Source organism: Acanthaster planci, linkage group LG05, assembly GCF_054643075.1.
Source record: "Acanthaster planci isolate LZ-2023a linkage group LG05, COTS_SCS, whole genome shotgun sequence".
In the NCBI taxonomy this organism is placed as follows: Eukaryota; Metazoa; Echinodermata; class Asteroidea; order Valvatida; family Acanthasteridae; genus Acanthaster; species Acanthaster planci.
The window spans coordinates 5,874,758-5,901,189 of NC_141781.1; the positions used below are offsets into that span (position 1 = coordinate 5,874,758).

Here is a 26,432-nt window from a genome sequence, read left to right on the forward strand (position 1 = left end):
TCCAAATAGCCCACAAGGGTCGAATAAACTTAATTTATAAAAGAGAGGACCGCACAATTTGGTTGAGTTTCAAAGCTTAGGCAACCTGAAATCCGTACATATATATATAAAACTCATAAAGCAAGATATGGGACGGAGAGTGCCACCACCACCTTTGTTTTGGTCATTGTTCGATCAGATTCTCAGGAATTCTTTTAATACAGACATATGGGGATGTGTTAGGTAACATGAGTGTGTATAGGGATTGGACATATAAGGGGGGTATCCCTCCGCCCCATATCTTGCTGGGTATATGAAATCCAGCGGACTACTGCAGGTATGGACAAAATTTCAACATTATTCTTGTTTCCAGTGTGGCCAAAGCCAAATGAGACTAGACCCTGCAGCATAACGATACAGGGTATGTTATGATGGACAAACTCTTACAAAAGGACGAGCCACCTTTAAAAGTAACACGAGGTGTGATTATGAGGACTACAATATTATTGTCGATAGACTGTAAGACTGCTATCGAGTGACAACACTTATTGTTTTTTGGGTTTTTTTGTTTTTGTTTTTGTTTTGTTTTGTTTTGTTTTGTTTTTTACACACGGTACCCTCGAAAATTGGCCTTGTTTTAATTTTTTATCGGAAGCAGCTCTGCTTAAAAACAGTAAGAAAATAATGGCTGTTATGGCGCAGTTCGCAGAGAGGAAAATTTCTGAAATTTGGAATGGCTTTCAGATAACAATTGAAACTGACAGACGGAATACTTAGCGCCTTCCCAGTCAGTGGTGGATCAAGAAACAAATTTATTTTCTGGGCATTGTCATATGTTGCGTGCTCTCAAAATGAAGCTTTCTATTTTGTCCCGAAATAACTGCTGGTACGTATTAAAAATATTCCAAGGCATGCATAGTTTGATCATTCAGCAAAGCCATCAAATCAGTCAATCTGCACGATAGTCTACAGAGTACAACTTCCCGGTTCCGCTAACTTTTGAAATGCTGTATCAGTTCGACATCGAGTACCGAGTTGCTTCCTTATTTAGAATTATTAGTTTCAAATCAATTTGTTTTTAAATGACTTTTCCACAGAAAAAAATTGTACCTGCCCGGTAATTTCTCCTGTATTAACGCTAACAACACAGACATTTGAGGTCGAGGGAATCTCAAGTACATTCAGACACGCAAAACCGCCTCGTGCAATTTTGAATCGTAAAAGAGCCCCGCCTACCACAAGATTTTCTCCCATATCGTTCAAGCGCGCTGTTAATGCGCTAAGCCTTCCGAGTTTAACAGTGACATCTGCAGTCGTCTTGGTAGCAGTTTGGTGAACAGGTAACATACTGTTCCGTTGTTGTTGTTTTTTCTTTGTTTTATTTCTAGGTTAATTTTCTATTGTTTCGTTCTGTTGTTTTTTATTGAGAGGATACAAAATTAGAATTGAAAATTGTTAGTCTTAACACAATTAGGGATAACTTTTTAGAAAATGACGTTGGTGACGGGGTGGAAAAAATCAAACTGCAGACAATTCAAACCCTTGTGGATTCCTGTTTTGATGTGGCTGAAGTAGTTTAGGCGGTGCATAAAAATATTAAATAATTTCAGAAACGCACACGATGTAAATTGGCACCTTTGGTGTGATAGAATTTTACTTTACTTTGACTTCGTCAATTAATCCTTGTAGTACAGACAACAATTATATTTTAGACAGAAAATACATAAATTAATGTGTTAATTATGTAAAATGACTCCTTTATTTTTTATTTGGTACTTTTATACCTGGACAATGGATCAAAGCTGAGTTTTCTAAGTTTGTATTATCTTGTCGGTCTCTTGTTCCTGTACAAGATATGCCCCTTTAAGAAAATGTGAAACATGCCTACAGTTTATGAATATTTAGTATAACCCGGTTGTTGCATGAAAAACCGTTCTGAGATTGCCTGTTCCCGCCTAGATTTGGCGTTCACGCCTGTTCCCAATTTTAACGTTGTGGACCAACCCGCATAAATCCAACATTCTATCTAGTCCTTTTTTCTGGTAAAAACGTTTTTATCGAAATAGTTCTGTCATTGTTAGTGGCTGTCTTGGCATTTACTTTCCATATATTTCACGAGTACACAAGAACATAGCAGGAACTCTCGGAGCAACCAAGACTCTAAAAATAAGCAGTTGTTGGCGTGTTTTTGTTAAATTTGTTAAGACAATAAGCAGGAAATTCTGCGTTTTCCTCAGTCGAGGACCATAATATTTTCAGACTGCAGTCACCTATAATGTAGAGTTAATTCATTAGCGGCCAGGCCAACCAGAAAATTCCGGGCCTGCTACCAACCCATTCATGTGCAAACACTTTTGATCCCTCCAGGAACCGATCGGGGGGGGCGTGTTTTTAACCAAAAATATATAAATAAATAATAAAGAAGAAAAAGGGAGGGGGAGGAAATAGAGGGGCCATACTGCCTGAAATTGCACCACAGAGCGCCTAAAATCCCTTAATTAAGCGGGCATCGAACCCCACGCCGTAAGGGCTTCGAGCTCCACGTTCAAGGGCATGATACTATTGCTACTTTAGTTCATGCCCCACGGAAATCTCTGGATCACGCCACCCCTCCTCCCTTTGGGAAATCCTGGATCCGCCCCTGCCCTCTGTGTGTGGCCCTCTACTGCCTCTCTCATAACACTTCATCAATCAGCAGAGGTTTCAATCGCTTTTCAAAAATTAGGGGGCATAACCTTGATCAGAACTAAACATGAGAGCGAAAAGCAAACCCCTAATTATGGCACGGGGTCTGGAGGTCACTTGAGGGCACCTGGAAAGATTGATTCTTTGCTCTTGCAGTGCGGTCTGAGGTAATTTCTGACCGCTAAACTTTTTAAGGTAAATACTTTGGCAACATTTCTTTCATTTTTGAAATGATTTCTATCTTTGAAAATATTATGTACATTTGGAGCCTTTTTTGTTTGTAAGTCCCATTTTTCCGAAAATATGAGGAGAGATTAGGCAGATATTAATCATTATATAGCCCTACTTCCCAACTGTAACTGGAAGACAAATGAGGGGAAGATATGATACTCCCCTCACTCTGAAAAGTGGGGGTGGGGTGGGTACAAGTCCACCCCCGTCTTCCACTGCTAGCCTCGTTGTTGCCGAATGTCAACAATAATTGCACGACTGTGATTAAGAGACTTACACACAGTGGACCTCTGCTGTGCGCTTTAGTGGTGGTTGTTGGTTGGGGGCTGGGGAAATTGAGGTGGGGTGGATGTGGCGGGGGGGGTGGATTTCGACATGCATAATTATTAGCATTTTTGTGGTAAAACAACGTGCAAATTGCCAGAATGCTACAATATTTCCTGGTTGTGTTTCGGATACCTCCATTTATCTGTTCAGACAATGAGACAAAGGTTTGTGTCGGCCAAACACAATTATTTATGTGTAGTGAGCGGACACTGCCTAATACAACCACCTCCATGTTGGAACAAAGTGACTATTTGCAACCGCATAATTTTATTGCCTTAGTTGCTCTGAGAGTGTGAAACTTTTCTTATAGACGAAAGGATTCATCAGTATTTTTGCCCAAAGAAAGTCTGGGATTGCACCAAAATACTTATTTGATGTCGTCACTGTTTATGACCTAGACTTCGTGAACAATTTTTGGTTAGGTCTTCAACGGTGTCAGACATACATGAACATAAATTTTACATTCATGTTGGTGACTCGCAACACAGATATCAGGTTTTTATTTATATAAGTTCGGATTTTGTCAGATTAGGATTCAGTACCCTTTGTTGGTTTCGGATTGAGTCACGAATTCTATCATCAGATCGTATCGGAATGAGCCAAGTTTGTCAAATTCAGATTGATTCGGATTTCTGTCTGTCGCTGTTGGATTGCATTGACCTTCTCTAATCCCTGTATTGGACAAGTTTGGCAGACATAAAGTGCCCAGAAAACAAGGCTATGCATTGTCGCCTTTGTGGTTTGAAATTGTAAATGTCACAGGGCAAGTTTGCTTCACAAGGACTACCAATGATACCCACGCTGGTTCACTCTATCCACAACGGTGGCGTTGGTGTCGGTAAACCAATGTCGGGTCACTGATTGCGAGGGATTTATTCAGTGTTTCCATCACAATTAATAATACCAAGGATAGCCCATGAAAGTTTTTCAACTTAATTCCAATGGGGTCCCTACTGAGTTACGAAGAGGGTCCCGCCTTAGCGGCAGGAGGAAACCGGAGTATATACCCAAAGAAAACCTGCGAGAGCGAGTATGGACTGGAAACCAAATGCAAAGCCTGGGCCAAGCCGGGACTCGAACCCAGGCCTCATCGGTGCAAAGCGAGCAAAGAACCTCTACGCTATCCCGATCCCCCTTCCAATCTGTGCGAAACAGACCCTGCGGAAAGTTTGCAGTGAACTGGGACATCCAGCACTATACAACTTATGAAACTGAAGCCAGCAAAGCTTTAGAAGCGAGCCAGATTGATATAAGATAGGTCACATTTTAAGGTATTAGAATTTAAAGTCCCCGAGTGAACTGACATTACTTAACTCGCCTGCTACAGTTTTAGGCTTTGAGTTATAATAGTGAGAAAAAAACCATCAAAATCTAAACAATTATGCTGGTATTAGGTTACTTCAAGCGGGAAATACCAACCTCCCGTGCATGTCAAAGTACAATAAATGTCAAACTAATTGGATTGAAAAACACAAACGATCTATTATTCCAGTGGAAGCAACAAAATGGCTTGCATTACTCTGCGGAAACATCGAACACTCCTGGAAGCGAAGTTTGCTGGTACGTAAAATGCTGACTCAATTCGCCGAAAAAATAATGATGACAATTGAAACGAAATGGAGTGTTAAGCTCGAAGAAATCAAATCGAAAACGACGCATTTGGAGTACATGTAATTACTTTTGCACAAAACAGGTTGTGTTGAAACATTTTTCAATTTTCGTCATTTGTGATGAGAGAAATACAATTGCTAATTTCTGAGGGCAGTGTGTGGAAAACTAAAAAAAAAAAAATAAAAAATAAATCAACCGTAAGAACAATGCATGATCAACCAACGATAACACCTACACATTGCCACAGTGCAGTGGGAAGCGCTATGACGTCATGCCTCCACGCACTGCATGACGAATCCAGTAACCTTTAGTGCGGATCTTGGACCCTCACCTCCCTCGCTCACTGTCCTTTTTATTTTTTTTTTTTATATATTTAAGGGCCTCCGTTTGAAGGTTGGAAGACCACCTAAAAACATAAATCATGCACAGGTCTTATTTTGCCTCTGCATGGTTAGGACAAAACAGAGATCAAACGGCTTCGCCACAGGATATGTCAATCCACTTTTTTTTTTTATATATTTAAGGGCCTCCGTTTGAAGGTTGGAAGACCACCTAAAAACATAAATCATGCACAGGTCTTATTTTGCCTCTGCATGGTTAGGACAAAACAGAGATCAAACGGCTTCGCCACAGGATATGTCAATCCACTTTTCCGTTTTGATTCGTCGCAAATTTATCGTGGGTAGCCCTGTAAGTTTTAAAATCATGTCATCCACCCTCAGGTGTTTCAGCAGACCATGACCGAGAAGCCTGTGGCAAAGATTTACATCAGTTCTGAGCTACGAAGATTGGTACTGAGGGCTTCCATTTTCACAGGAACCACGCGAATGAATCGAACTAACATCACTACATGTACACACACATATACAGGATTGCCAAATCTGGGACTCATTTCATCCCGGGCAATTTACTGAGTGACGCTGTCAATTCTTTGCCAAAGGAATTGGTCGCATTTCATCAGACAGCAACCTCCACGTTTCAAGGCAAAGAAGGCACTTGTATTTGCTTGACACTGGACGCGAGGCTTCACCCTCGTTTCAACGCCATGAAATGAATACAAAAATGAAAAACCACCCGTTTTCTAGAACTTTCCATCTTGTTATGTTTATTGTTGCAGCTATGCTGCTGATTCTGTTTGGTCTGTTTATATCTTTAAATACAAAAAGCTCAATACTTAGTTGTTTTAACGCAATCAGTTGGTTCTTCTCACACTCGGCCAAATTTTGCTCACATCGTGATATTTACTCACACATGGCCAAACCATCAAGCAAAAAATGGAAATTTTTTCCTTGTCAAGTTGGCACTGTTGGCCAATAAATAAACTAATATTTCACACATTGGTACGACGTATAGTATTTGGTAAACAATCATTTTATTAATAAAAAAAATCATAATAGGACAACATCGAAATGCATCTTGAAAACCTCTTCCCGGGTTCAATGTTGCCACGTTCGTTGTTTGTGAACCAGCAAAGTGCAGTCCGACCAAAGGAGCTCCGTTGCTAAAATTGCGCCCTCGCTTGGTCCAGCTCGAGGCTCATCGTTGGTCGTCACCCAGGCCCCAAAAAGGAGCTGAGAAGTGCTGAGGGCTTGCACTATGGCACATTGTGCACGACCTGTGACTTCCTGTTTGTGAACCGTTATTTAATTTTTGGTTCTCCAATGGCAATGCCTTGGCACGGGCAAAGTGTCGGCTGTGTGATAAAAACATGGCCTTGGTACAATCACAGTGTGGTAATTTATCTTCTCAATAAGTATCATTGACCACGTGTTTTTTGGTGATATATTTCAAATTATTGGTTATCCTGATCAATTTTCGATGAACGAATAAAGTGCAGTGAGAATACTTTCAGCAATGAAGAAGAAATAGAAAAAAATATTGAATTGATAATCGACGCTTGTGTAAAGCATTGAGCGAGCTCGCGGGCAGATATGCGTTTGGACACGAACCGTAACTTGAATGCCGGAACTGTCTGGTGCACCACAGGACATCACTTATTCCCCAAGGTTAGTGCTAGCCCACATGTTACGGGCTATCACTATGAACAGAGCCAGCAGCAAACCCGGGAATCAGCTGGCTGTTATCAAGGATGTGCAGGACAGTATTTCTCTTTGTGGAGCCTGGTATAAATCAAAATAGGTTATGCTAGCTGTGAGCGAAACAAAATCTAGGAAGTTGACAAATTCCACATTTACAGACAACACTAATTTTCTCCCCTTAATATGTTGTAACGGCCGACAGAAAGTAATAACATGTCCTAAAAAGTGAACATTGGCTGAGAAAATTCCTTAGCATTTACTTGGAAAACACCTTTTTTTCAGACAAGTTTCATAGGCTTGGGCATAGAGACATCAAGTGCTGTCCGTATATGAAACTCTGTCCAAGATGTTTGCCGCATGCACAGCAGAAACGCTGCGTCTAGTTTTTACGGAAGCGTATAAGGGCCACTTGCAAAAACTTTTTTTCGAGATACTCTCTCGCTGCGGCGGCTTATATCAAAATATGTTCAGTCCGTTCTGTACAAAATATTTTAGTTCTATCTGAAAAAAAATTGAACTTTAAAACTTTGTTCCATGCAGTCTTTTTTGGACTTTGAAAAAAATTCCGTTCTTTGAAATTCCTTGGAATCTAGAAAATAAGCAGCGTCAATGAAAATTCATCTACTCTTTAAAACTTTATTCAAATCTAGAAACATGTTTTAAATCCTTAAAATTTCGTTCGCTTTTGAAAAATAAATTCCACATTTCTAAATTACGAAGTTTTAAAAAATTACATTCGCTTCAAAACACGTTCCATTAAAAAAATGCTTTCCATTTATCAAAACATGTTCCAATCTTTTTGACCCTAGTTCTGCTTCATAATTGGGGAGTACTCCAACCGATATAACCCGGGCAGTTCACAAAATTCCTGGTACAGACGCAGCCAGAAATACCGGAATATTACCGATACAATCCGAATGTTCTTTTTCTTCTCCCTTTACTCATTTGGCTACCCAATTTTATTCATTTTAATCTTTGTAACAATTTTTACAATTTCGATCGAGGAGCATTAATGAAAACGTGTTGACGTAAAACTGAATTCAATACGGACAGGATAAGTTCGGAATAATTCGACTATTTCCGGAAATCTGGGGGAGAGTAGTCAGAATAAATGGGTCTGGTACCTAGCCTGAAATTTAATATGCAGCGAGTTGAGCTAGTAGTTTTAGCTTACTCGCCGCGGCGAGATAGTAATTAAGTCGCCGTGGCGAGATAGTATCTCCAATTTTTTTTTTGCAATTGGCCTTTATACGCTTCCGTAAGTTTTTCACTGATTTGCAGGGATTTTTTGGCATCATTTGCGCACGCGTCCAGTTCGTACCGTGCCAGTGGCGTATCAAGAAGCTTGGGGGTACTGACCTATTCGTTCGAAATCTGCTGCAGCAAACTGACGAAGTATCAACGGTGGAAGGGGAGGTGTGAAATTCCGAAGTATTTCAAGCATACTGGTAATTTTTAACCCCTTTCTTCACTTCATTATTGTTTGTTTCCTTCCTTTTTATATCGAAATCTCGTATTGAATGCCGATAATCATAACATAGGCCTAGAGCTCTATGATCATAAGCTAACAAGTATCAAATTTCAAGTTCTTTAAGGTCAAAATTTAAACACTGAATTAAATGAGGTAGCACATTTTACATTATTTTGAGACCTGGTAGACTGCATTTTGGGCAACATTACCTATGACCCAGTTTGGTATTTTAAAGCATGGTCATTCACGGTCAAGCATGTGCCCAAATCCGCGCAGGGCCACACCGAACTGCTCATTACGACCAAAAGTCACATGGCCTTGATTTCAACACAAACTGTTTGTTTTGTGAAGTTTCACAATAACAACACCATTATCGTGAAGTGACTGAAGGGAATTTCCAGATGCCTTGTTTTCCTCTTTCTTCACGTTATTTGACTTCGTCACGTCATTCAGAGATGTTATCGCATTAAACTAATAATTAGACCACGAAGGTTTCCAATAACATCAAAATTCTGTGATGTCATTATTCCAGAAATGCATGTGTAAATACTGCCCGATTTCTGCTGCCTCAGTTTCAAATTTTGTCTTGAGTCGGTCTTATACACTGCAAGTACAAATTAACTTGTAGTGATGGAGTCGACAAAAATTCTTATTGACTTGAAATTTCATATCTTTATTTTTATGATCCTCTGATCTAATTAAAATATTTATTTGTATGAAATACACTTTTGAAGTAAGCTAAATTGGATTAAAAATATTCAGTCCGAAAAAAGGATACATTACATGAATAATATGTTAAAAGATTACTGTTTGATGACGACAATTTCAGAAACAAAATGATAGAAACGTTGCTGTGACGTGTCGCCTTAGCCTTGATTGGAAACAATAAGAAATGATGATTCGAAAATGTAACGAATTTTGAAGAAAACAAATTGGTTCCAGATCCTCCCATACATTTTTCAATACCTGGCATTATCATCTGAATCCTGATTTGCCATACATCACAAAACGGGCAGGATATCGTGAAGACACTGGGCAGTTTTATGTCACATTACGCTGTTTTGCTGAATACAATACTTGCATGTATCAGATACAATGATTTCAAGTGTCCTCATTAATTAATTGCCCAACACTGATATCTGTTCTGTCAAATGCAGACATACAACTCTCTTTTTGAACACTGGCGCAAGAAAACCTTTTCAAAGGGCACAATGATCACAATCTTGAGCGACGGTTCTGCACTGACACTTACAAAACCCATCATACATTTATCAATGCATTCATGAAAATCAAGTCCCCTTCCCTTCTCGTACGAAAAACTGGTCTCAAATTACTTTGCATAAACAAGGTTGCTTGGCCGTCCAAAATTTTGAGCTTTGAAGAACCCACTGAAAAAATGAGACAAAACTAACAGTACAGTATTGCCAATGAGTTTATCACTCGTCCTGCCATAGGTGACAAGGTGAACAATGACAAAGGAATGCCACTGTTGACTAATGAGTGACTTGACTTGCCATCCGATGGCTTGGAAGGGTTTGCCGACTTCCAAGGACATGTGATGGGCTTGACAACATCGGAAATTCCTAATACAGTTCCTTTGTAATTCTTCTCAGGAGAGACAATTATAAAATCAAACGCCGTGGTCTAGGTCCACATGCGGCAGTGTTAGGAACCTTATTTTAATTGATTCTTGTAGGAGAATCAACAACCACAGCGTTCCTTATATCTATGTCTGTGCCCAATATGCCCTGCCTAGAGCATAAATGGTAATAGTATTACCTCTTTTTTGCACAAATATTTCAGTTGTTTTGGTAAAACTAACTCATTGTCGTGAGCTGTCTCTGAAGTTTTAATACGATGTACAGAAAAATGAAGGCCCCCACTTGGATGTGACACGTACCTATGCTAGAACTCCACGGGTTCTAATACTATCTTTAATTACTCACATGATATTTTACACTCGGAGCCTGGAGTGTGAATACATCTTCAAATCTTATGTCCAAACACTTTACTTCATTTATAAACCTTTTTATTGTAGAAAAGTCAAAATAAGAGATGAATGCGCTCTAAATTCCAAAGAGTGAAAATTCACTCCTGCATTAGTCGGAAACTAGGGACCAGACGTTTTAGAGTGAAATTTCTTCAGTCGAAAAGATCCAGTTTCACTCGAACTCCGACTGAAGTGATTATTTTTGTCAGAGTATTTCAATCTCAATTGAGAGTGATTTCACTCTAAATTGTCTTGTCCCTAGTTTCGCTCTTTCGTATTTAGAGAGGTTCTCTTTAGAAGTTACGCAGGCTAGTTACCTTGCTTTATTTAAAAAAGGGAAGCATTTTCTTTGTTCAAAGATAAAGGAATCTCAGTTGTCATTCATTGACTGCATGTGATAACAAGTAAGGTAAGACTTCCCATCACTTCCGGACTGGTCCCCACTCCCTCTTCACAAAGTCTAGAATGTGAAGGGAGATAGGAAACCAGCTTGCAGTTTAAATTCTTGGGCAGATAGACACCCTGGCCTGTACGGTATGAACACACATTCACTTCTTTAACGCAAATTACACAATTTGTAGCCTTGGGGTGTTAGATCGGATTGCCACGATGATCACATGACCCCTTTAAATTTCAAAAATGTCTGCAACTGTCCGAAACCCCTTGCACTGATTTTTTAATCTTGTTAAAGGGACCATATAGTAGAAATATTTTACAAAAATCCTTAAAATTGCCCTGTGTTTTAATTAATTTTATTTTTAATTTTATATTGCTATTTTTATCTTCATTTTCGGTTCTCTTTTGATGTTTGTGCTAATATAAATTTGGATATTCATGAGCAAAACTGTGATGTAATCCAAGACGCTGAAACGTAATGTTGCATTGATTTGTGCACAGAACATTGATAGATTTTTTTTATACTTCCCTACAGAACATTTCAATTTCCTTTGGCAAGTATTGTTGCACAATGCATAATTGCAAAAGGCCAGTGATCAACTTTTTCTGAGAATTGTTTCATAGAGCTAATTTGGGATTCAAAACGTGAACATGAAATCACACATGTACAAACTCAACAGTGTCTTCCTGGATTTACATCACAGCGCCCTCACTTGTCCGGAAAAGCTTGGTCAATTTTGAGTGTTTATAGTTCACTGAACCCCCAAGAGATTGCAGCGTTCATACACCGAAGAAGAGTTTAAACGTGCACAAAAATGATTCTTAGAAAGTTAACTGCACCGTTCTTTTAAAATACGTATTACGCAAGCATTGATCCGATGGCTGAACACTCTCACCTCTTATTCGGATTTCTGCCTCCTTCTGGCTTGCTCCTTGAGCAGCAGCGGCTCCTTGGTCACTGTTGAGGGGTACCTCTTTCCCAAGAGCTCTACTTCAACCTCTGTCCCAACTGCCGTCAGCTCCATGGGCAGGTAAGCATAGCAGATGCTCTGGCCGAGGTGGTAGCTGTAACAGCCTGACGTGGTGTTGCCGACAACCTACCAGTAATGTTCAGAAACCAGTAAGTAATGTTCAGAAACTGCCCCAATCTACCAGAAGCATGAATCACATTTCCTTTCACCTTGCCATTAAGCCAGAGTGTCTCGTTGCCTTCAGGGTCAACATTGTCAGTGTTGGGCACCGTCAGCAGAACCAGTTTACGCTGAAGTCCCTCGTCTTTCATCTTCTGAACGGCCGCCTTACCAACAAAGTCAGCCTTCTGAAAAAGTGGAGACATTTTTTTTTTCTGATGACAATACTCTGAAGCTTTCTCTTATTTTAAGCCTAGCTTACTTCAATGATGTGGGAGTTGGCTCGAATCCTCATTTGCAGGACCTATTTCTCAGACTGACCTTTTTGAGTTTGATGAATATATCCAGCCCAGCTTCAAATGGGTTATTGTCCATTGACATCTGTGAAACAAAACATGGAACAGCGGGTGATGTACATGTAACTTCAACAGTTAGAAATAAAGTTTGTGTAGTGTTTTTCCCTCGCCTTCCACCTCTGGGGGCCGCAGTTCAAATCCGGCTTGGTCCACATGTGGATTGGGTGTTCAGTCCCTGCACGAGTCCGTGGGTTTTCCCCAAAACATTTATCCGGGGTTTTCCTCCCACCTCTAAAACTGAACCTTTCTTCACTGTCTTTCTCACTCGTTATCATCATATAATTGGCGTTAAATGTGATGTTGGATGAGCAGATAAAACTTTAATTAATAAATAAAGGACCCCACTCGGCAAACAAATTGCGTCGTTAAAATGTGACAAGTCAGCAGAACTACTGACTCTATTGGACAGGATATCACCAAATGGCACCAATCAAGCGGGACCTGCAGATAACAAAAATCTTTCTCTCTACATTAACGTTCTTCTCTATGTTGAAGGATCCATTGCTTCAGAGACGATGAAAGATAAATCACAGTTTTTTCAAAGAGTCACATAAAAACCTATTATAACATAACATAACATATCAAACCTATTCAGTCAAAGCAGTTACGATTTCACAACAAAATCACAAACTATATTTGAAGACAGATACATGTATAAATGGCAATGCAACCAGTAGCACAGGTGATATGAGCCCATTACAAATCCTTCCATGAGTGCAGTAACAAGTCCTTCTAGGAGACCTGTCATACATGTATGTAAACAAGGTGAACAATGACAAAGGAATGCTTCTGTCACAAATCATTTGAATATTGTAACTTGGCTTGAGACTAGATGACTAGCGATGGTCTAGCAGGGACTTTTGTGGGACTTGACAGGACTTAACAGGACTCTTCCATTGCTACCGTTTGAAGCCTTTGCTTAATGTCCTTCAACTTTGACACCATAATTACCTCTTGTCCCCACATGCGGAATCCCTTTTCGATGCGCATGGCGTTCATCGCGTATAATCCAAAGTCTCCAACACCCAAGGGCTTTCCTGCCTCAAGCAGAGCATCGTAGAGCTTGGCAGTGTCCTCCGCCTTGTGATAAAACTCCCAGCCAAGTTCGCCTTGAGGAGAAAACAATCATTTTTTTTTAAACAAATTAATTGGTTGCTGTTTTCAAAATTCAAAAGTTTGAAAGTTTACTATATCTGGAAATGCATTGTTTTGTATAATTTGAAAATAAGGCCTTGGATGTCAGAGACATGTTTTATTTTTTGGGGGGAGGGGTAATTCTGTGAGAATATTATGCCAGTTTCAGATGCCTATCAGCCAGATGACCCAAACTACCAGTGACATAAAACAAGTAGGTCTGAAAGAGAAATGAATGTGAAAAATAGAAAGGCTGCAGAAACTATAGTTTTACAACACCACAAGACCAAAGCAAACAATGTGTACTTTTAATAGAAATCCCCTCCCATAGATTCTTCTTGAGTTAGGTGATAACTGATAAGTGTAACTTAAATAATTGTTGAAACAAATTTGTTGACAATTTACGAGAAATTCTTCATACCACCCGACCAAAGAAATTTCAACCCAGCCCTGTCGTGTCTTTTTTTTAGCAGCTGGGAATAAATAGAATGTGTACACTTGTGTAACATGCATTGGCACCTGATAACAATTGCTATGCCCGTAGTGCTTTGGCTGCTATTGGAATAGTACATTTGATCTTGTACAGCAAATTAGTATAAATAAGTGAATGCCATGTGACAAGCTCTTAGCCAGTCAAGATACAGAATCTAAAGGTGAGGTGTTATAAACGTAATGATCTCATGATGCTCTTGTGTTCTGACTTCAAGTCGGTTTGCATTACCTGTGTAGGAGATTCGGACAGCAGTGACGGGCACATCGCCGACAGTGATATCCTTGACGTCCATGAAGGCGAATGCATCATTGGTCAGGTCGGCGTCAGTGATGAGAGCCAGCACGTCTCGAGACAACGGCCCTGCCAGGCAGAGACAGGCCATGCTGTCAGTGAAGTTGTTTAAGCTGACTTCGTAGTTGCCTTTCCAAGCAAAATCTTCCATCCAACTGGTTTTGGAAAGTTACAAACACATCTTCAGATTGGAGGGGCGGTTATAACACTGAACAATTTTACACTAAAAGTATTATTACTTATTTCAAAGTTTACTCTGAAGGTGTTCAAGCCCTTTGTATGCTTCATTGTTAACGGTAACGCTCAAACTTATTCCCGTGATTTCAAAATATTTTTGTTTAGTATATTCTTTTATACATCCATGAAGCAATCGAACAAAATTCATGGTAATTTGCTGTTTATTTAATTTTTTTTTCAAATGTGAAGTAACGGTAACCTTTTTCTACAACTTGAAACCTATGTTGAATTTTCGTTCTTCCTAATACGAGACAGAGAAAGGGGAATTTTTGATACTCTAGGCCGACCTGAGGTCATGGAACTCTACGCCAGAACCTGTGATGACCAGGAACTTGTTCTCTGCCAGTCGGCTTACTGTAACCTCAGTGTAGACCTTTCCCTTGGGTGACAGCATATGGCACAGGGCGCATTGACCAACCTAGGTACGGTGATATGCAGAGGGGCGAATCACTCCTTGTCTGAGACATATACTGATAATCATCCATACCCACTACAAATATGTGCTTGGGAATTTTTATGTAAATATGGACATTGGTTAATCATTACCAACGTTTGGTAAAAGAAAGGTTGCGTATCCAAGGGGGGGTCCCCTAACATGTTGCCGGTTTCAATTTTTTTTGGGGGGTGAGGATGCCAGTGCTTTAAAAATGGTACAACTACGTGACCTTTCTCTGGGGGCTAGGTGAGGATTCTTTCAAAGACAATAATTGGACAGTCGGTATGGAAACAATTAATTCCTTTATCCCTTCCCATGGACCCTTGAATCGGATACACCATAATACGTGACTCTACAGGTTGTTAACTTTGGTTGACAGCGTTTAGTTGACCTGGCTGCATTAGAAACAAAGCTTCCACCTCACGAGGGTTCTAACTGACCTGGTGACACTATCTATTCCACTCCGTAGCGTAATTACAGAACAAAAGGTGCACCCCTGAGAATGATGGGGGGCGGTCGGGACAGGAGGCAGCTTCGACCGCACTGTGATACTCTCAGCGGGCACAGTTCAAGTGCACCCTCACCGACAGGAGAAGAGAGGGTGAATCTGTGTATAATATGCTCACAGGTGTTTCAACAAATGTGGACAAGATTTTCAGAGCATTGCATCCTGCCAACAAATTCAACAACCAAGTTTCATATGTGGCCACAGTCAAGTACTTCGTTAATGATCGCAGTGGCTTCACGCGAAGAGGGGTGCGAGGTGGGCCAACAATACTTTCCTAACTTTCCACCTTTGTGACACATGTTGCAATACCATTAAAGGGTTTCCCCTACCCCCGAACATGCCTTCATTAGCTTATTTGGTGGTGTAGAGCAAAGTATGGTAAATTGAAGTAAATATCAACACTATCTTACCCAAACCAAACAGTGTCTGCTGTACTTAAACGGGCTCATTGCCAGGTTTCTTAATTCTGTGAGCTACTGTGAAGCCTGTGATGGGCACTTTTGAAGAACCCTCGTTACCAGAAATAAAAATTAATAAAACTTCGACAGGTGAAGGTCACAAAATCCCATGCAATCGGAACTTGAAAAATGTGTATATTCATGCATAAATACAGACATTCCTGTCTTATTGTCCTCCAGCTGAAGGTAAAGTACTATTGTTATATGTGATGGCTTGTGAAAAATACCATACCTCATACATATTCATGATCGAGAGCTGGACTCTCACTGGTTCATTTATCATCAGGTTCTAGTCACCATTTCTGTTATTTACCAGGAGCATATGTAAGTATTAACTTACAAGTCAAACGTACACTACTCAAAAAAAGTTAAGGACCACTTTTTATCTTGTGCACACTTTTTGCTGAAAATGTGCATTTGATGTTTTGAAACATTTTTTATTATTCAGTTATTTAATCGAGAACACCATCTAGACAAACAAAAAATAAAAGAACTAGACCCCATACATTACTTGGAAAAAAATTACAAGTTAAGAAAAGAGTGGTCCTTAACTTATTTTTTGAGTAGTGTATGCTAACGTACTGACTTTTCCCTGGAACAATAGTAACTGTGCTAAACCGTGCTCCCCGGAAACAGTTTGGTGGAATGGTGCACATGGGCAAAGAAGGAATGTACCAGCATCACCTTAGTTATGCTATACGAACACTATACACATGAACAGATGGCTGCACATGTTCATGTGCTGCCTTTTCTTGCTCCTGATGATTCAATGGCAACTAAAATTGTCAGATGTGTGGCACAGCTGTATATAGACAGTAGATTTCAAACTTTGGAACCAAAATGGCTGTTCATTATGTATGCAGTACAAAACGCAGCTACTGTGTGCTAATTGTCCATGTACACAGATGTACAATCCACCATTTTGGTTCCAACAGTTGAGACACTCATGTCGGAACTCTCCTCTCTCTATAAACAGCTCTGGTGTAAAAAAAAACATATAAAAACATCTACAAATGGTCAATTTTACATTGGGACCTAGTGTCCAATACCTTGGGGAGCTGAAATCTACTATCCACCCTCAAACCATATTTGTAAAATGTGAAGTATTGGACTATAGACAAGCAGGGAACTACATAATAGTCCTTACAGCCGGCAGTTTGTTGGCCAGCAGGCTGTCCAGGTATCCGTAAGCGTCTTTTCCCGTCACCTCAATCTTGGCAAACGGGCTGAGGTCGATGATCCCGGCTCGCTTCATCACCATTTCGTACTCTCGCCCAACCGGCTCAAACCAGTTGGACCGACGAAAACTGGGTTTGTACCCGGCCTCGTCGCCATCCAGTGCAAACCAGTGGGGCTGTTCCCAGCCTAAGATAAAACAACCACAGCAGATTTATACACGGGCTGATGAGGTGATCGAGTATTGCCTGGTCGCCTCTTGGGTTTGTAATGATCTATCTTTCTCTTTCCTTTTTTTTCTGGATGATTCTCTGTGGCTTTTCTCCAAGATTGTATGCTATGTATTAACTTGAAACCAAGAACATCACCCCTGATCCCTAGATGTGCACATGGGTGGACTTGAAACGAAATTTCTTCTGGGGGCCAAATTTTTTTGGGGGGGTTGGGGGAGTCAGACATTTTTCAAGTTTTCTCATGTCATTTTTTTTTTGGCCTTTCTGGGGGAGATGCTACGTCTAGAGGCTTTTTTCACGCCGTGGAAGGAACAGACCTGGAAAAGAGAAAACAAATCACTTTTCTCTCTTTTTTTTAAAAACATTGGGAGGGGGGCCACGCATGGCCCCTATTTGCCCCCTGCATCTGCCCTTGTGAGTGCATGCAAGTTTGACATCACGATGACGTCATCGGGTATCAAGCTACAAGTGATTTCATGGTAAATAAAAAAAATCTGTATCTCAGGAACTTAAATACTGATATGCTGTTCATAATATAGGATCTAACAGAGTTCGCAAATGGACCTCGATATGTACTTTGACATTTGAGACTTACCGGGATTTCACAAAAGTGGATAAAAAGCACTTTTTGGACACAGAGACATTACTTCACGGAGTTTGAAAACAATTCTAATTTCATGCACTTGGATACAAAATCAAAAATTTCAAAGTATAAGACACTTTACCTGCTGATGGGCAGAATTGAGATACAAATGATAGTTGACATCACATACGTGTATTTGTTTACTGTCCCCTTTTTCAGAAGTCAACATTGATTTTTTTTGTGAACAACAGGGTAAAGACAATTAACAAATTAATATTTATAATAAGTATTTGTGGGCACTCATGCAAGAACTTTTATTGCATTTTCTCAAAATTCATTTTAGTGCGGAAAATTTTGGCAAAACTTTTTTATTTTCGCTCCTTACAGCTCAAGTTACTGGCTGTGGCCATGATTTGCAGTTCAGAATCCTCCAAAAACTACAAAGAAGGCTATGATTGAAATATGGGTCAGACTTGTGGATAGTGATGAGGGTTTACTCTCTTAGACCATTATAACTTTTTATATCAACCATCATGCAATACCCACCTGAATGAAATCCGAACTCGGCTCCTCGGGATTTCAGCTTGTCATATATTCCACTGACGCGTTTGGTCGGTCTGCCCGCCCACCGCTCTTCACGGGCCCAGGTGATGGCATTGTTCATGCCGTACATCTCACGTGCCTTGGCGCTCGTGTACTCCCTGCAATTAACAAACATTGCCCCATTTCCGACAGATGCTCTCTGGGTAGGGAACAACTTGGCGGAGTGGTGGCACGGCAGGTGAAAAGAAGGTTTACCTACCCAAATGCACAACTTCTGAAATGGCATCTTTCAAGAACACATAGAGTGTTTGTTTGATACTTTGAATTTACTTCTGCGACTTGACGCTGAGCAGCTAGTAGTGTAACTGTGACACTGGCAATGAATACTGTAATCTAGAATTCCTGAATATCAGTGTCACTTAATTTTGAAGAACCAATTTCAATAAGCACATGAAGCTAATGGAAACAGGATGTCAAACCAAAGATATCTAACACCAAACTCTCTGTGAATACTCCACGGTCTCCCCAGGGTCCAGTGTCACAGTGGTGAGACTGCATGAGCACGAAATACTGCTAAGCAAAATGCAACTGCAGCATAGGTCACAAGAAGCATACACACAATGCACGGTATTTAGCAGAAGAGCCCTCTTTTCACTTTGCAAACTCCTAGGCTATTTTATAAAGAGCTTAACAGGCACTCCATTTGACTGACCACTCTGGTGCAGGCCTTTTGCACCGAAATGTATATACATTGTGTACACTGTGTGGCATACTTATGAAAACTAGTATTATACTCAGACCCCGACCATACTGGCAATATATTATACATTCAAACTGAACGGTAAGAAATGGGTACTCCGAACCCAAACCGTGGATATACCAGACCCGAACCATGGATACACCATACCCGAACCATGTTGGGACCAAAGGGTCCGATCAGTTATTAAAATGACATCATCATCACAAAATTTCCCACTATAACGTTGAACATTTTAGTCGGGAGTGAAATTACCTACATAAATACACAGCAAGTGCAACACATTTCGTTTTCCCACTGATGTTGAACATTCAGTCTGGAGTACATGTATAGCCACCTGGCAAAGGGGGGCGCTATACTATAGTCAGGTTACACAATTCCAAGACAAAAGAGATCAGTTTTATCCCAAAATTGCAAATGCACAATGTATTGGGTTGCTGGTCCGCCAAAATTTGCCAGCCAGAAAAAGAACAGGATTGATGCCTCCCCAATCAGAACACATGAAGGAGCATTGGGGTGGCGGTAGGAAAATTTGTCAGCAAATTGAAGAAGGTCAACCTGTTTGGAAGGCTGTGATAGAGTGACAAACTAATTGTGGTTTCCTGTAATTAAGGCGTCCCATGCAACAGTAACACTTTTCATTGGTCAAAAGTTGGTCCCAAGCAATTAGCATACGCGCGACTTTAAATTTGCATATGCGCAACTTCAAGTTGCATTTGGGCCCCTCACCCTATGCGTGATTAAACCAGAAAGGAAAGCAGGCTTCGACCTCGCATAACATGACATGAAAACACAGCCCAACGCGGACCCGCTGTGCACGTGCATGAAAATAGGCCGGCAAGGTTTGTTAGCAAACAAGACCAACACAACCGATAAATTCAAACTCCACACAACGGGCAAAGAGTCGGGACATTTGCTGAGTATAGTATTATATTTTACCGTAACTTTATGATAAAAGACATGCAGTTACATTATATAGCCCCCCTACCTCGTGCGGACATTGTTTTCTTCTTAATCCGTAAAGAGAACTTGGTGAAAATACTCATTTATTTTGAACTGTGAACACTTGCACGGCTGGATTTGCTACAGATAACCCTGGCCCAATTGCCTCTAAAGTCTGCTTTTCAGAGAAAAAAAACCCTTTTTTGGAGAACTGCCTTTGTCCATACATTGCACGGTTCATACAACCTGCATGATGTGGACATGCTTTCATTGCGGGTCCACATAAAGATAGCAAGGCCCGCACACGGGTTGGCACAAGGGCAAACAGCAAAAGGAAAGTGACCAGCTTTCAGTGGGATGCATATTGGAAGTGTGGCTCCGTCTACGGTAAATGAATTCAGCCAATATCCACTGGCTTCCATAGGGCATGAGTGTTATTTCCGGCCCTAGATGGAAATAAGACACATCACTGGGACAGCAGCTAGCTTTCATTAGAATGCGCACAATACAAAAAACCTTCTATAAGAAGCACGTAAGTGAATGATAGAGCAGAACAAAAGTAACGCTGTGTCTGTGACAAGTGAATTCAGCCACTAGCCAACAATCACATTCTCAAACAGCTCCTTCGCATTCAACTTTTTCAGCGTGAACAATCACAAGATGTTTCTCTTCCAAGTAATAGAGGAAGGACTAACCTGCTTGTCCAATTGCCGAAGCGATTGGCATCCAACTCCACCAGATCATACGGTGGCTCCCCGTCAATCATCCAGTCACTGATGTACTTGCCTAGGCCACCAGCATGGATGATGCCACCACTAAAAAAAGACACAGAAAGCAACCAAGTACTACACTGATAGTTCACAAGCTAATACTCACGTGGGATTCGAGCCTGATACCTCCCACTTGTTTTAGCAATCACTGTTTTACCATTGAGTCAAGTGACAGAGGGTGTAGAGATCGGTCAAGGGCAAAATTCCACATTGCAATGAATGACTACTGCCTACACAAACTTCCAAATACCAAGCAAGTCTATTTAAGGCCACTTCTAACAGGACAAAAGAGAACCAAGCATTTGAAAATGAAAAGAGGCCATTAAACAAGCATTCACTTACAAGTAAATTGGTTGAAAACCACTCATATGATATGTGGATCTTACGGGGATAAAAGCCAGTGATGCCTAGATTCGATATCAACATAAACAGATGCAAAGAGCATCACCCAATGGTCCTTGATACTACATGTACGCAATCATGTGGAAATACTTGTACCTTTGAGATCGACACAAACATACATCAAAGACTGTCTAGGTACACATTGTGATTGTATATTCATACAATCACAATGTGTACAACAGGTGTTCCAATCGCCCGAGTACCACGCATTTTGACCAATTTCCCCTTGTAAGAAATGAAAGCCCACTTGTGAACAAAATACCACGCCATGAATGAAATATATCAAATTGGATCCCATAAGTTAGCTTCAAGAAATGATATATGCCATTTCATTTCATTTTTTGTTGAAGATAACACACTCTCTCCTCTGTGACCGAGTCTTAGCACTTTCTGTTGGTGTGGCTGTTATGACCACATGGCAACTAACAGGCTTATTTAATGCTCTACCTTGAGCCACAGGCAAGCCAGAAGTTCTTCAGTCCCTGGTAGGGTCCAATCATCCCCAAAGTGTCAGGGGTGTAGGTGATGGGTCCACAAACGATGCTCTGAATGTCCGCAGTCTGGAGGACAGGAACACGCTGCATGGCCCCTTCCACATGCTCCATAAGTCGATCCAAATCACTCTCAAACAACTCTTTGCCAAAGCCTAAAATGGACGACAAAAGCAGAAATAATCTTTTTGTCAGTCACAAGGTTTGCACACAGATTTAAAAACCAAGAACCAAAGTCTAATCACACTGTACCTTGGTGTACTACCGTGTATGTGTATGATAAAGATGTCTCTTAAGTAGCTTTAAAAGTGCTGATTTTTTGCAATGACTTGTTACAAATCTGATCACTGAAAAAAATTTGCCAACTCAGACCTTGGGATAAATATAAAACTTCACTGGAATTTCGAATCCATTGACTTTCAAGACTTTTGTGCTATATTTTTGTCCTCGTGACTCCCCTATCTTCCGGTGCTGGTCTGAAATTTGAGGATTACTGAGGAAAATTTCTATACTTGCAAATGATTCCGGGTTTCTCTAGGACCTGTCAGTTCCATCTCTTTCCGATAATTTTCAAGATATTTCGGGACTACGGTAAAGGAAAGGAATTCCAGGAATTTTAGTTTTTGCAAAGAATGCTATTATGTTGGTCAAAAAAAATTAGGAACTGTAGTTTGGCAAAGCCGTCTAAGACATCTGAATGCAGTCTTCCTTGGACTTTATATGGAGAGTCGTGGGACTGGTACTGGATGCTACTTCAAAGGTCTTTCCTATAGAAGGGAAGACTATTCCATGAATTTTTCTGCAATGCTTTAAAAATTCCACAACTTTCAACTGCTGGCAGAAAATTGCCTTTCAACTCTAGTGACTGGGATTCCAATCCCACCCATATCGACACCTGAATAGGGTTTTTCAGTCTCTTGCCTGATTCCATGTTTTATTTTCCCGGACGATTATTCAGAGGTGTTCCTGCTGCATGTAAACGTTGCCCTGTGGACTACCTCTGGCCCGTACAATTTTGAGGAACCTTTGGGTTTGTTTAAATGACCATAAAGAATTAAAACAAAGGAACCCTCATTTCCACTGAGAGGAGGGTGCCATCCATGCAGCCACATAATTTGATGGACTTCCTAGAGTTGACTGCCACTCTTTGTGCCGACCTTGGTGTTCATCGTTTAGCCCAACGTTTGCAGCTTGCTGCTCAAGATTGGCAGTGCTTAGTCTTCAGCAAAGTCATGATCTATTATAACCGGCTATCTGATTCTTGAAAAGCCGAGCTCATGCTTTTTACTTTGTTATTTTATGATGCGATGGGAGGGAGGTGCATCATCACACCTACCCGGGGGCACACCATCCCTCAACCAGTCATCCTGCTGTTTCATCTTGTGGCTTTTCTCATACGGTCCAATCAGTAAACCTGACCGTTCCTGCCGGAGGTAGTAGGAGTTCTCCAGGTCCCGGATGACTGGCACCTCTCGCGGGAGGGCCTGTACCTCGGGAATTGTGGAGGTGACGATGTACTGGTGTTGGATGGATATTATGGGCAGCTCCAGGCCGGCCATGCGACCCACATCTGTGGCCCAAAATCCTGGGTTAATGAGAAGCAAGTGGGGGAAAAAGAAATGTTGCTTTAATGCAATTAAGGGTGACGGCAAGTGCTTGGCAATAACTGACCGCCCCCGATAAGCCCTGACAACACGACTACTAATGTTCCAAGCTAGCTGGGAGCTAGAACATGCAGAGAGCAATCCCAACTTAAGGTATTTCAGAGCACTGCCCTTGTGTCTTGCCTCTGCAATCAGTGTGCTGGCTTTAACTGTGCAATAACTGGTGGAGGATGCAAGCAGGGAACCATGCTTTCATGTTCATTATTAACTAGACGTCTGTCCATGGGGTTGGACAATGACATGCACAAACCCATCTCATGAGAAGGCCACAAAACCCATACACGTACTCAACCACATCATAATCATTCCATCAATATGTTGACATTGTGGTCAGATGTTTATGTACCGACGTTAAGAGTTCCTCCTAGTACACAACATGGTTGATACAAGGATCGCATTCCACATTTTATCTGCAAATTCTTCTGTCTCTGATTCGTTTTCTTCCTCCATGTTCCCTCCTCTGTCTTACTTAGAGTATCAAGGACAACTGTACATTGAGAAACAATGATCTGACATCTTCCATCACAGAATGCCTTGCAATACTCTCTTGTCTTCAGATAGCAAGGGTTACGGTATAGGCCTACGCTGACTGAACACATAAATACCGACCCGCAGCGTTTACAACACGCTTGGCAGTCAGTGTGCCATGCTCAGTTTCTACATCCCAGCCTCCATCACTGCGCTGCTTGAGGCCCTGTGTGCTGGCTGGCATGTAGATCTCGGCTCCATATTTACGAGCTCCAATGGCATAAGCTTGGGTCAGAGAGTAAGGGTCAATGTGGCCATCTCCTGGATTGTACAAGCCACCCAATATCTACAGAAACAAGAACGGTGTATATAAACAAAGACAAATGTCCCATCAAGCCAATGCCTACACTAATGACTTTAATCTGTGATAAAAACATTGGAAAACTATTTCTACAATATGTATTTCACAATAAATACCTCGACTTTTTGCCCATGAAGTTCAAAATCAAATGGCTTCATGAGGACATTAAGTAAAATCAGCCTACATTCCAATGTTTAATTATTTCAAGGTTATAGTAAGACAACAATTTCAATTCTTTTCAATCATATGACCTGTAGCTGTTACTTACGAGGTCCAAATCCAAAGGGTGCAGTCCACTAATACAAGTGAGAATTTCTGGCCAGCTCATTAGCATTAAAAGTGTCCCCCACGGTATCTTTAGAAAAAGGAGATTGTATGGCCCCCAAAATGGTGAGAGTGTGAAACTTTTTTCCAGGATCAATTCCCTGGGTCTTTGGGCTTTCATCTCAGAGTAGAATAGCTAAATAAATACAGTTGAAAAATGGTCCTGAGTGCCCAAGAAAATTGATGGTTTTCACTTGAAAAATGGCTACAAGCAGAATTTGGAAAAATCACTTTTCGGGGGATAATTTTAATTTGTGGGATTAAATAAAATAATGTAATCGGTTAACCCACAGAAAGTTGAAAAAAAATTGAAAGATTATGGACCGTACAATAATTTAACATGTGTTTCAGAAACCTCAGGGATGTTGGTACGCATGTTATTGGGCCTTGAACAATGCCAATTTTACACTATTTTCAATGGGGACCGAAGTAGTGCACTACACCTTTGAATATACCTCTAAAGGCCGCAAAATTTGAAGCAGGTACATTCACCTTTTTGAGTTATGGTGGGAAAGCTATTGCTTTTAACCATGATGACCTTGATATTTGATCAATCTCCAAATTCAATTGGCTTCTGCGAAACACCAAGACCTATCCATGTACATGTACACAGAGTTTGAAGATAATACATGTAATTCAAATCCCTTACAAGTTTGAGTGGGAAACCTGCTTTGAAAGTTTCAGTTTTGTAATAATTGCCTTGAGCTGGCATCCATGATTGTTGCACTTCTTTTTAAAGCTCTGTGGTACCATTTTGAAAACAATTCATACCATGTGATAACTTTATCACGTGGCCTTGACTGAAAATTTTGGAAATCTCAATACTGTGAATAAACTTCTCCAAAACTTAAGGCACCAATAAGATATTGGCAATAACATGCAAGGAGATAGAAATGACCACTAAAATCACTTTGTAAGTTATAGTACCAGTTTATACTTGTGTACCAAGCAACATCAAATTTTGAGGGCCTAGTTTTGTATAGTTCGCCCGTAGTAATGCCACCAGATTCCTTCATGCTCCGTTCAAGTTTTTGACAGGCTAGTTTGAGGGCTGTGAATTGAAATCACTTTTTCCACACTTTATTGCAAAATCTTGAAGAAAAGCATCCTTTACAATTTTAATTGAAACATTGAAATTTGCTTGTGATATAGTCTGTTGTGATCTTTCCCACAGGAAACTCTGGAAAATTGTTTTCTTTCTCAACGCCAGGTCTCGGTCCACAAAGTCCTTTGTTTGGCTTAAAGTTTTACAGACAAAAGTCTGACAGATAAGAGGTACCCGTACCCCATCCATGTTCAGTAGAGGGTGGAGTTCGGCCACTCTCTCCGGCCCTATCAGCTCCTGCGTCGCTTTGTGCCAGCCGGCTCGTGACATCTGGTACTTGGCTTCATCCATGCGATCTGACGTAGTGATAAGACGTATGGTACCTGGCTTGTGGAAGCCCACTTGCTACGTGTTCATGGTAAAAGTAAAAAGAAATGTTAATCTGATGTCCATGTGTGGAGAATCTGCCCAAGAAAGTCTGGTTGAGAGTTCTTACTGGTAGCCAACTAACCCATTGTTGTCTTGAAAAGTTTTTAGCTTTTAAGTTGAAAAAACTAACAAGTAAATTTTTTTATGCAATTATTTGGATCTTAAACAGGCGTTTTGTAAAAGTCTGTACCAGTGGAGCAATGGCGTTTCTTTAAAGGTGGAAGCTTGCGACCTTTTATACTTACATCCAACCTCACAGCCTCCTCCTGACTCCTCCTCAAAAAATGAGTGTAAGTTACAACCAAGAGATTGAGCATGATCTTATGAGCAGCCCGCCAAATTCATTGGCCATTCAGCTCCACGCGTTTATTAGGTCAACGCGAGTGAGCTGATCAGCAGCATGCATCGCTCGTGCTTCGCCAGCCACTTTCGTCGCAGATTCGAGCGATCAAACCACGTGGATTTTACCTTA

The 26,432-nt window shown here is 40.7% G+C and overlaps 1 protein-coding gene and 1 long non-coding RNA gene across 4 annotated transcripts in view; one reads left to right on the forward strand and one right to left on the reverse strand.

Moving 5' to 3' along the window:
- Window positions 1-8,070: 8,070 nt before the first annotated feature.
- Window positions 8,071-16,637, forward strand: LOC147799037 (uncharacterized). The gene is made up of 4 exons (XR_015425240.1): window positions 8,071-8,320; window positions 11,671-11,849; window positions 14,079-14,792; window positions 15,276-16,637. It is a non-coding gene; the product is annotated as an uncharacterized LOC147799037 (long non-coding RNA).
- The window catches only part of LOC110988587 (dimethylglycine dehydrogenase, mitochondrial-like), a 31,013-nt gene continuing 13,570 nt past the window's right edge, over window positions 8,990-26,432 (reverse strand). For 2 of the 3 annotated variants that reach the window (XM_087136919.1, XM_087136921.1), the window contains 13 exons: window positions 25,772-25,936; window positions 23,943-24,147; window positions 23,006-23,254; window positions 21,626-21,824; window positions 20,702-20,821; window positions 18,311-18,465; window positions 16,920-17,137; window positions 14,658-14,788; window positions 14,071-14,288; window positions 13,167-13,324; window positions 12,181-12,240; window positions 11,910-12,047; window positions 8,990-11,826 (listed from right to left, as the gene is read on the reverse strand). In XM_087136919.1, coding sequence (XP_086993045.1) covers window positions 11,629-11,826; window positions 11,910-12,047; window positions 12,181-12,240; window positions 13,167-13,324; window positions 14,071-14,288; window positions 14,658-14,788; window positions 16,920-17,137; window positions 18,311-18,465; window positions 20,702-20,821; window positions 21,626-21,824; window positions 23,006-23,254; window positions 23,943-24,147; window positions 25,772-25,936 — 2,214 coding nt within the window. In that variant the 3' untranslated portion in view covers window positions 8,990-11,628. The remainder of the gene's footprint in view (window positions 11,827-11,909; window positions 12,048-12,180; window positions 12,241-13,166; window positions 13,325-14,070; window positions 14,289-14,657; window positions 14,789-16,919; window positions 17,138-18,310; window positions 18,466-20,701; window positions 20,822-21,625; window positions 21,825-23,005; window positions 23,255-23,942; window positions 24,148-25,771; window positions 25,937-26,432) is intronic. The other variant, XM_087136920.1, reaches the window with a different exon arrangement.